The sequence below is a fragment of the Danio rerio genome, chromosome 9, assembly GCF_052040795.2.
Source record: "Danio rerio strain M-AB ecotype USA chromosome 9, GRCz13ab, whole genome shotgun sequence".
Taxonomy (NCBI): domain Eukaryota; kingdom Metazoa; phylum Chordata; class Actinopteri; order Cypriniformes; family Danionidae; genus Danio; species Danio rerio.
This window is the reverse complement of record NC_141029.1, coordinates 58,625,791-58,638,014: the sequence shown is the minus strand read 5'-3', so window position 1 is coordinate 58,638,014 and position 12,224 is coordinate 58,625,791. Positions and strand designations below refer to the sequence as shown.

At 36.6% G+C, this 12,224-nt stretch overlaps 2 protein-coding genes across 3 annotated transcripts in view; one reads left to right on the top strand and one right to left on the bottom strand.

Moving 5' to 3' along the window:
- Positions 1 to 1,008: 1,008 nt before the first annotated feature.
- On the bottom strand, positions 1,009 to 7,364 carry nms (neuromedin S). Of its 2 annotated transcripts, none has more exons than XM_087268637.1 (8): positions 7,228 to 7,364; positions 5,632 to 5,690; positions 4,679 to 4,732; positions 4,561 to 4,587; positions 4,422 to 4,475; positions 4,277 to 4,345; positions 4,148 to 4,192; positions 1,009 to 1,106 (listed from the first exon to the last, which is right to left on the bottom strand). In XM_087268637.1, the coding sequence occupies exons 1-7, from the start codon at positions 7,286 to 7,288 to the stop codon at positions 4,184 to 4,186; spliced, it is 333 nt and encodes a 110-aa protein (XP_087124763.1). In that variant the 5' UTR covers positions 7,289 to 7,364; the 3' UTR covers positions 1,009 to 1,106; positions 4,148 to 4,183. The 2 variants fall into 2 exon arrangements, with proteins under 2 accessions (XP_087124763.1, XP_087124762.1); XM_087268636.1 differs by having other exon boundaries at positions 4,148 to 4,187.
- Positions 6,846 to 12,224, top strand: part of ccdc138 (coiled-coil domain containing 138) — a 41,072-nt gene continuing 35,693 nt past the window's right edge. Inside the window, exon 1 of the mRNA XM_087268529.1 lies at positions 6,846 to 7,553. The gene's annotated coding sequence lies outside the window, so the exon portion shown is untranslated. The remainder of the gene's footprint in view (positions 7,554 to 12,224) is intronic.

The following is a 12,224-nucleotide window of genomic DNA, read 5'->3' as shown; positions in this document are numbered from 1 at the left end:
GTTTGCTTGTTTAGTTTAGTTTCACGAGTGCTTCCAGAAGACAGAACTCCTGTTCATTGTGGTATTAACCAATCAAACTTCAAAACTCCCAAAGTGTGAGTGAATAATGTGTAAGAGAAAACAACAGTGTGATTGTACCTGTGTGTGCGTCTGTGTGTGTGTGTGTGTGTGTGTGTGTGTGTAAGAGAGAGTGTAAAAACAATTGCAACCTATGTAATGTCCCCACAATTCACAAAAATGTGTGTGTGAGAGAGAGATAGAGAGAGAACTGTGTGTGTGAGAGTGTATGAATGTGTGAGAGTGGGGAGAGAGTGTACATTTAGGTGTGTGCAGGGCAGTGTGTTTGTGTGTGTGTGTGTGTGTGTGAGAGAGAGAGAGAGAGAGAGAGAGAGTATGTATGTGAGTGAACATGCTGAATTATCTCATCAGTGAAGGCATTTTCTGGTAAGAGGGCCTGACGATGTGAGCTCTTGTACCATAGAAACTATTTACAGAGAAAAACAGTATCATAAGCCATGTTTCTTTTCATTCTGCTTAAGTACCCCAAAAAAGATATTTAAAATAAACAAAACAATTAGTGTATTTTGACTGCTTTCTTTAATAACTACATTACACAATACTTGTACTTTTACTTTCAGTACTTGAGTAGTAAATTTTGAAATAAACTACTTGCAATACTTAAGTACAAAAAATGTTGAATACTTTTGTACTTCCACTTAAGTATGGTGCTTAAAGAGCACTTCTACTTCTACTCAAGTCACTTTTTGATAAAGCACTTGTACTTTTACTTAAGTATGGGTCTCTAGTACTTTATACATCTCTGTTTATTTGAGAGAGTTTGCAGTGTGTTTGTGTGTTAATGACTCTCTCACACACACATTTCCACTAAAGTGACGCTCGAGGACAGAAATAAAAACAACAATTTCAGCTCATTTCACTTCAATCTCCTGTCTGCGATGGACTTGAAGACCTTCAGCAATAATAGAGAAAACAGCAGCAAGCATGAGGTTACGTTTATTAAAAGAGCTTTAATGAAATCAGGTGCTGTTCATGATGTTTGTAGATTTACGGAGTCAGAGAGAATCCCAGATATGAACAGAGGACGTCTGTGGAGGAGAAGAACACATTCATTTACACAATTATCTCATACCCGAGTACAGGACTCGCTCCAGAATAGCAGGTACATTTATATCATGTGCCTTAATTTTCCTGGATATATAATAGATGTGTTATTTACAGTAAACTTAATCCATTATTATTGTGAACTAATGCAAGACTGGAAACGTTTGTTGCTAATGGTTTAACTTGGTAATTTTTTGTAATTTTAAACAAACAGTTGACGATAACAATTGATTAAAGGAATCAACAACAACACAGTCGACGGTAACAGAGATGCAATAGTAAAAAAGTTGACCATAACGGTTAACAGAGTTGAAAATAGAGTCAGCAGTCGACAGTAACAGTTGGCAACAGTAACAGAGTTGACGATAATAGAGTTGACTATAACATTTTTGACGGTAACAGAGTTGAGGGTAACAGTTTATGATAAGAGTTGACGATAACAAAGTTGATGGTAAGAGAGTTAACGATAACAGTAACAGTTGATGGTAACAGAATTGACAGTAAGTTAACAGCTGACAATAACAGAGTTGACGATAACAGAGTTGATGGTAAGAATTGACGATAACAGTAACAGAGTTGATGGTAACAGAGTTGACGGTAAGTTAACAGTTGACAATAACAGAGTGGATAATAACAGTTTACGATCAGAGTAGACAATAACAGAGTTGATGGTAACAGAGTTTACGACAACAGTTAACGATTACAGAGTTGACGATAACAGTTAATGATACCAGAGTTAATAGTAACAGAGTTGACGATAACAAAGTTTAAGACAACTGTTAACGATTACAGTGTTGATGATACCAGAGTTGATGGTAACAGAGTTGACAATAACTGTTTACGATGAGAGTTGATGATAACAGCGTTTACGACAACTGTTAACAATTACAGAGTTGATGATACCAGTGTTGATGGTAACAGTTGATGGTAAGTTAACAGTTGACGATAATAGGGTTATTTGTAACAGAGTTTTTGATAACAGAGTTGATGGTGAGTTAACAGTTGACGATAACAGAGTTCTTGGTAACAAAGTTGATGATATCAGAGTTGACGAAAACAGTTTACGACAACAGTTAACTATTACAGAGTTGATAGTAAGAGAGTGGACGATAACAGAGTTGACAATAAGTAACACAGTTGACGATAACAGAGTTCTTGGTAAGAGAGTTAATGATAACAAAGTTGACGATTACAGTAAGAGAGTTGACAGTAAGTTAACAGTTAACGATAACAGAGTTAATGATAACAGAGTTGACGATAACAGAGTTGACGGTGAGTTAACAGTTAACGATAACAGAGTTGACGATAACAGAGTTCTTGGTAACAGGGTTGATGATAACAGAGTTGACGGTGAGTTAATAGTTGACGATAACAGAGTTCTTGGTAACAGGGTTGATGATAACAGAGTTGACGGTGAGTTAATAGTTGATGACATTTACATTTACATTTAGTTATTTAGCAGACGCTTTTATCCAAAGCGACTTACAAATGAGGACAAGGAAGCAATTTACACAACTAAGAGCAACAATGAATAAGTGCTATAGGCAAGTTTCAGGTCTGTAAAGTCTAAGGGAAGTATTAGTAGTATTAGTATTTATTTTTTATTTTTATTTATTTTTTTGGTACAGTTAGTGTGATATTCAGAGAGGCAATTGCAGATTAGGAAGTGAAGTGGAGACTAAATAGTTGAGTTTTTAGTCGTTTCTTGAAAATAGCGAGTGACTCTGCTGTTCTGATGCAGTTAGGGAGTTCATTCCACCAACTGGGCAGATTGAGCGTGAGAGTTCGCGAAAGTGATTTCTTCCCTCTTTGGGATGAAACCACGAGGCGACGTTCATTCACAGAACACAAGTTTCTGGAGGACACATACATCTGCAGAAGTGAGAGCAGATAAGAAGGAGCAAAGCCAGAAGTCGCTTTGTAAGCAAACATCAGAGCTTTGAATTTGATGCGAGCAGCAACTGGCAGCCAGTGCAAACGGATGAGCAGCGGAGTGACATGTGCTCTTTTAGCTTCATTAAAGACCACTCGTGCTGCTGCGTTCTGGAGCAGCTGAAGAGGCTTGATAGAGTTAGCTGGAAGCCCGGCTAGTAGAGAGTTGCAGTAATCCAGTTTGGAGAGAACAAGAGCTTGAACAAGGAGTTGAGCTGCTTGTTCAGATAAGAAGGGTCGGATCTTTCTGATGTTATAGAGTGCGAATCTACACGATCGAGCAGTTGGTGATAACAGAGTTCTTGGTAAAAGAGTTGATGGTAACAGTTTACGACAACAGTTAACGATTACAGAGTTGATGGTAAGAAGGTGGAAGATAACAGTAACAGAGTTGATGGTAAAAAGGGTTTACAGTGACAGAGTTGACAATAACAGAGTTGACGATAACAGAGTTGACGATAACAGTAAGAGAGTTGACAGTAAGTTAACAGTTGACGATAACAGTTAATAGTTGATGATAACAGAGTTGACAGTAACAGAGTTGACGGTAACACAGTTGATGACAACAGAGTTCTTGGTAACAGAGTTAATGATAACAGAGTTGACGATAACAGAGTTGACGATAACAGAGTTGACGATAACAGTTGGCGGTAAGAGTGTTGACGATAACAGAGTTGACGATAACGGTTTACGACAACAGTTAACAATTACAGAGTTGATAGTAAGAGAGTGGACGATAACAGTAACAGAGTTGACAGTAACAGAGTTGACGATAACAGTTTTGGTAACAGTAACAGTTGACGATAACAGAGTTCTTGGTAAGAGTTGATGGTAACAGAGTTGATGGAAAGTAACAGTTCATTATAACAGAGTTGACGATAACAGAGTTGACAACTCAACAAAAAAGATGTCCTAGGGGAAGCTCAAGGTTTAATTGTATTTAAGACTCGCAGCATAAAGCCACATAAAGTGATATGGCGGGCCGGATTTGAGTTTGACACCCCTACTATGAAGTGTTAACACTGACGAAAGGTTATACAAGTGAACTAGTGTGAGCCCTGCCCTGTCATGTGTGTGTTTTGTGTTCACGCACCTCGAATGTTTCTCGCAGAAGCCCCGCAGACGTTCTTCAGCTTCTCTAAGAAACAGACACACGTTACTCAGAAGACACTCTAAATCTTTAAAAATGACAAACACACACACAGAGGAGAGCTATACACACCTGCTGCTGCTTCTTCCTGCGCAGAGAGAGTCTGGGCGACAGACGCATCAGCGGGTGAACCGAATGAGACTGAAACACACACAGTCATCAGATGTGCTTTACACACACACACACAGATTGCTGGAGCAGAGTGTGATGTTCATACCTCTCTCTCCACCGAGCCCAGTGAGTTCTGTGCTTTAGAGTAGTGGAAGAGGAACTGCACACACACACACACACACACACACAGGTCAGTCTACACACATCTGATCAGAGCTGCTCAGGTCAGGAGAAACTGCACTCACCCTCTTGAAGACATTCTGTATGTGCTCCTGAAACACACACACACACGTCACACTCATGATGATCAGCAGATATGTAAATCACTCACATACACACAGACACACACACACACACACTCACCTGCTCTTGATCCCTCCACTGCAGAGCACACAGAGAACTGAGCACAGCCGAGCCCTGAAACACACACACACACACACACACACGATTATCGACAGTGTTTTATATTAACACACACACAATCATCTGAACTACATGTCAACACACACTAACACACAGATGACCATCCAGCTAAACCTCATAACACACACACACACACACACTGATTACTGGAGGTGTTTCATATTAACACACACCAATGATCATCTGAACTGCATGTCAACACACACACACACTGATGACAATCTAAACTTCTTAACTTCATAACACACACACACACAAACTAACCCACTCCAATCCTCAGAGTCACATGATCCTTCAGAAATGATCTAACATTGTGATCTGCTGCTTGACGATGATCATCAGTGTGAACAGAAACTCCACATGACCAGCATTTGACGGAGTTCGAGAGATTTGAAAAGACCGGGGTCAGTAAAAATCAAAAAGAGTACTAAGAAATTAGTTGTTTTACTAATTAAGCAACACACAACGTGAATCAAGTGTCAGCAAAAACATTTATAACAAAATATTAATATTTCAAACACATGCTGCTAAATAAAATCCTGTTATAGTGATTTCTGAAGGATCACGAACACTGAAGAGACTGCAGTAATGATGCGGAAACTCAGCTTTACATCACAGAAACAAATCACTTTACAAGGTAACAGAGTTTGTACAGTGTTTACAGTAGTAATGCAACCTTAACAATAATAATAATAATAATAATAATATTACATTTTATTTATAATGCACTTTTTAAAGCCCAAAGAACTACAAAATCAGAGAGAATAAAACACGCAATAAAAAAATACAAGGACTCAACGTAGAAAAATAATCAATCATAAACGCATTAGAACGATCAAGAATCAGGAATGCAATCATAAAACACAAACAAAACAATGAAATAATGAATATACCTGAATATAATCAGATGAATCATTATCATCACAGTCTGTCAGTGGACTTGGAAAACTTTCTGAAATTAAATATAAACGTCAATTATTTATTAATTAACTTGCTCATTTGCCCATTAATGCTGACTAAAACATATTTAAATATCAGCGAGCAGTTCCAGCGATGTGGATGTGGCATTTGCAGTAAAAACTCAAAACATAAACTGACAGAGAGAGTGTATATTAACATTATATTAAAACTTTTATTTATATGTTACTGACCACAGAGTTATGAGATCAGAAAATATCAGTCTGTAAACATGTTTTATACTTTAAATGAGGGAAATAAACATGCGTTATGGACGTGACCAAAAAAGTCAGCGAGTTTACAGTAAACAACATACTTAATTAAACTGCACAACCCCCAAAAATAATGCTAATCAGGAGGATAAGAGTTGCTCACTATACAACAAACATGATTGATTTTATTTTATGTGACATTTTTGAATGTATGAGGAAAAAAGCTTGGTTATAAATGTGACATCTATCCATTGTGAATGTGACGGATGTGTGACTTTGATAAATCAAATATAAATGTTTGAAAACACTGACAGAGATACTTTTGAGCATTTTACAGTTTAAAAGACAAAAAAGTCTACACATAAAACTAAGAAAGGGTTTTGCTATTTTGGTAAAAATGTAATTTATTTCATGGCAAGGTTGATATTTGCAAGGAATTGCTCCAGCCCATTTTAAAAAACATAAACTTTTGTAAATAAAACTAAAATCATTAGCAACTTTTATTCTTTAAAAGAGTGCTATTACGGTTTTCATGTTTCTTCATTATTATAATTTAAGATAATTCTGCTTAATATTGTTGTTTCTCTTTCATTTAAGAACAGATTTTATAAATAATTTGTATCTAAATTACTTTAAAATGTGTTAGAAATGTAAATATAAGTACATTCATTACTACTGTGTTTTACTGTATTATTATTTTAAGTGTTTCTGTAATTTAACTTTAGTTTTTTCATATTTTCTGCTTCTCTTAGATGTCTTATATTACATTTTTTAAACATTTTAAGGCTCTTTATTATCCTCATTTATGGTAAGCTTCATCTACATTGTAAAAACACATTATATGAATAAAGATTTATTAAATTTAATTAGACAAACTTTAATAAGTTTAGACGCTAGTTTTATAAACAAAACTATTACACTAAAATATGCTGGCTTCCACACAATCGATTTGTGTTGGAACAACATGAAGGAATCAAGTTAACGTATTAGTTCTTACTAATTTTAGTATTGAACATAAAACAACTAAGTTGTCCCCGAAAAACAGAGTAAATGTGTTGTTTCAGCTCATTTTAAATAAGTAGTTTGAATAAGCAGCCAATGTCATTTGTTGAGTGCATGATGAAATAACACAAGAGCAAAAGAAAACCTTTCTAAACTCAACTTTTCCAACATATATTTATTTTACATGCTTGAATTATGACTGAAATCACATCAGGATCCCAACAAATGATGTCAGCATTTTTCCTCAGGATGAGAAGTGGATAAACTAATGGAAAACTAAGTGACAGTAAACTGAAATAAAGTGTGGTATTTACTCACCAACAGCCGAATAAAAGCAGCTGATGAACCAGAGTAAACAGCAGATCGCCGAGAAGCCCATGTCCGAGTGCTGCTGCTGCTGCTGGGCAGAATGACTAGTTAGTTTCCGTTAGTTCAGCTGCTTCTAGTAGACAACTGAAGTCATGATGATGCGGCTGTGAAAGACTCTACTCACCCGCGACCAATCAACGCCTAGGGAAACTCCCGCGCGCGGGCTCATTAGAGGAGCGCGCTCCCGATCACTCCCTGATGCTGAGCGCCAATTATAAGGATCAAGACGATAAAATCACGACAGAAACCCTGATGCTAGAGAAAGGAAAGGTTCGGTAAGTCAACTGTATGCTGTATTACACACAACACTTTTAAACAGGGTTTCAACTACCACAAGTGTTTGTTGACAAGTTAACCTCGACTTTCGTGTCAAACACGATTCAAGATATTATTAAAGGGTCAGTTCACACAAAAAAGAAAATTCTGTGATCATTTATTATTGACTCTTCACTTTTTTCAAACCTGTTTTGAGTCTCTTTTTTTCTGCTGAACATACACACACACACACACACATACAACAATATTGTGGAAAATGTTTGGAAACAGTTTGCTTATACTCGTAGGGTTAGGGTTAGGCTATTTGGATTTCCTAATAGTCATGTTAATATTTTCTGGTGTTCAACATTCTTCAAAATGTAAAACTGCTTTGAGTAAAAGTAAACTCAGTACTTTTTGCATTTTTGAATGACTTATCTCTGTAATAACTCTGTAGATGTGAATAAGTAAACTTTTGTTTGTATTTTTTGGTTGCAGGCAAAAAACCTTTTTATTACTAGACTTGCTTTTATAACATGTTTTAATAAAAAAGTATATATTCTAATTATACACAAGATATATTTTTTACTCATTTTTTATAATAACATATATGCAGCACTTAACAGAAGTATTCAAATCTATATTACGTTTGCTCAGACCAACATTAACACTTTTTTTCTGTCTATATTCTGATCACACACCAAACTTTACACTTTTATTCTGTCTATATTCTGATCACACACACCAAACTTTACACTTTTATTCTGTCTATATTCTGATCACACACACCAAACTTTACACTTTTATTCTGTCTATATTCTGATCACACACACCAAACTTTACACTTTTATTCTGTCTATATTCTGATCACACACACCAAACTTTACACTTTTATTCTGTCTATATTCTGATCACACACACCAAACTTTACACTTTTATTCTGTCTATATTCTGATCACACACACCAAACTTTACACTTTTATTCTGTCTATATTCTGATCACACACACCAAACTTTACACTTTTATTCTGTCTATAATCTGATCACACACACCAAACTTTACACTTTTATTCTGTCTATATTCTGATCACACACACCAAACTTTACACTTTTATTCTGTCTATATTCTGATCACACACACCAAACTTTACACTTTTATTCTGTCTATATTCTGATCACACACACCAAACTTTACACTTTTATTCTGTCTATATTCTGATCACACACACCAAACTTTACACTTTTATTCTGTCTATATTCTGATCACACACACCAAACTTTACACTTTTATTCTGTCTATATTCTGATCACACACACCAAACTTTACACTTTTATTCTGTCTATATTCTGATCACACACACCAAACTTTACACTTTTATTCAGTCTATATTCTGATCACACACACCAAACTTTACACTTTTATTCAGTCTATATTCTGATCACACACACCAAACTTTACACTTTTTTTCTGTCTATATTCTGATCACACACACCAAACTTTACACTTTTATTCAGTCTATATTCTGATCACACACACCAAACTTTACACTTTTTTTCTGTCTATATTCTGATCACACACACCAAACTTTACACTTTTATTCTGTCTATATTCTGATCACACACACCAAACTTTACACTTTTATTCTGTTTATATTCTGATCACACACACCAAACTACACTTTTATTCTTTCTATATTCTGATCACACACACCAAACTTTACACTTTTATTCTGTCTATATTCTGATCACACACACCAAACTTTACACTTTTATTCTGTCTATATTCTGATCACACGCACCAAACTTTACACTTTTATTCTGCTTATATTCTGATCACACACACCAAACTTTACACTTTTATTCTGTCTATATTCTGATCACACACACCAAACTTTACACTTTTATTCTGTCTATATTCATTTCACACATACCAAACTTTACACTTTTATTCTGTCTATATTCTGATCACACACACCAAACTTTACACTTTTATTCTGTCTATATTCTGATCACACACCAAACTTTACACTTTTATTCTGTCTATATTCATTTCACACATTCCAAACTTTACACTTTTATTCTGTCTATATTCTTATCACACACATTAAACTTTACACTTTTATTCTGTCTATATTCTGATCACACACACCAAACTTTACACTTTTATTCTGTCTATATTCTGAACACACACACACCAAACTTTACACATGTAATACGGTCTAAACCTGCTGGAACTACTTCAGCTGTGTGTTTATTTGAAAATAACGGCACGCCTTACGCTGCAGCCAATCAGAATCAAGACAGACCAGTAGTGTAAATGATTCTCTCTATTAATTATAATCAGTCTTTAAAACAGCACAGGATGTTTAATATAGAAACAGACACAAGTTTGTTTGCAACAGAAATGATCTGCATGTGCGTTTCACTGTTATTTATTTTTTGCTCGTCAATAATGACGTAACATGTTTGAAGTCGTCTCTTTTTTATTTTGTTTACTCATCTCCAAAATTATAGAGGGAGGTCAGTGTCTAAATATAAAAATACATCTCTGTCCTGCACTGATCAAATTAATGAGGAATAGAAAAATACTGAAGAGCAAAGGAAATAGCGGAGACTATATATAACGTCAATGCAGCCTGAAAATGAAAAGCTGTCGATGTTTTGAACACATCCACACCTGTGGGCTCGTTAATCTATTCCTGATTGGATTGAGACGTTTACCGGGGCCTTTCCCGTAACGGTGACGCACGCCGATCGCGTTTCCAGTGTGTCTTTGATGCTTCAATAATGAATTACACACTGGATCAGGCCTAGTTAACGGCGCGTTTACCGGCAGTTCATACGGAAAGCTGAGCAGAGACAACACCCTTGTGACATTTGCCTTTTTCCATCTACGTACGTTTAATTTAACCTATTAATAAACCCCAGATGCATGCTTTCCTCATTATTACCACCAGAAGCTGAGTCAGAATACAACAATACGGCCAAAGAAGATTATGTGTCTGAATTATTAGCCTTTTATGTCAATTAATTAATTCATTTTATAATATTTGCATGGAGAATTTATATACACACATAATATTAGACTAGATATTCTTCAAGACACTAGTTTTCAGCTTAAAGTGACATGTAAAGGCTTCACTAGGGTAATTAGGGTAAAGTTAGGGTAATTAGGCAAGTCATTGTATAACAGTGGTTTGTTCTGGAGACAATCCAACACTAATATTGCTGAAGGAGTGAATAATATTGACCTTAAAAATTCATTCATTCATTTTCCTTCGGCTTAGTCTCTATTTCAGGGGTCACCACAGTGGAATGACCTGCCAACAACTCCAGTATATATTTTACACAGCGGATGCCCTTCCAGCTGCAATCCAGTACTGGGAAACACCCATACACACACACACACACACACACACACACACACACTCATACACTACAGCCAGTGTAGTTGATCAGTTCCCCTATAGCGCATGTGTTTGGACTGTGGGGGAAACCGGAGCACCCGGAGGAAACCCACGCCAACACGGGGAGAACATGCAAACTCCACACAGAAACACCAACTGACCCAGCCGAGACTCAAACCAGTGACCTTTTAGCTGTGAGGTGTCAGAGCCACCATGCTGCCCCGGCTTTAAAAATCATTAAAAAAAATAAAACCCAAAGCTAGAGTAAGATTGAGATTTATTTATTTGTTCGTGCTGTGTCCGGGCTTTATTGACTAGTTCCCTTCAAGCTTGCGAGAGAGATTTATACACTTAATAACGTGCAGATTAAGTGTTGATTTAAAGGCATCGATGATGTGGACAATAACTGGAGTGTGTGTTTCTCTTTCTTTCTGCAAATAAAAACACATTACAGATGCTGTTATGATATATGAACACACATGAACGCAGGCTCGCTGGATTCATTCACTCATTTTTTTCGGCTTAGTCCCTTTATTAATCTGGGGTCGCCACAGCGGAATGAACTGCCAACTTATCCAGAACATGTTTTACGCAGCGGATGCCCTTCCAGCTGCATCCCATCTCTGGGAAACACTCATACACACTCATTCACACTCATACACTACGGCCAGTGTAGTTGATCAGTTCCCCTATAGCACATGTGTTTGGACTGTGGGGGAAACCGGAGCACCCGGAGGAAACCCACACCAACACGGGGAGAACATGCAAACTCCACACAGAAATGCCAACTGACCCAGCAGAGGCTGGAACCAGCGACCTTCTTGCTGTGAGGCGACAGCACTACTTACTGCGCCACCGTGTCGCTGGCTCGCTGGATGACTGTCAGTAAAACAAATATGCTTCTTTAAAGGATCTTTGCACATATTAATAGTTCTAACAGTATTGTCCTTCAGGGTAATTTGTTATGCTATGTGAGTTCGGGGTTCTTTGTTTCTCACCTTTTTGTCCTCACTTATTGAACATAAACATGAAAATTACATTCAGCTTAAATGATTGTCAATCTTCATGTTTTGGTGCAGAGATTTTAGGCTGGTCTCATTTAAAAGAAGACAAATGTCAGATTGTAGCAGTTCAAAAAGTTAAAGGAAATTAAAGTAGCATCATTATGTTTATGAAAATAATTAACCAAATATCGTATAGTTTACTATACAGGGTTCAACGCTAAGGACATTTTCTACTGGCCCGACTGGACCAGCGGTTCAGATTTTTACTTGCCCTGCCAAA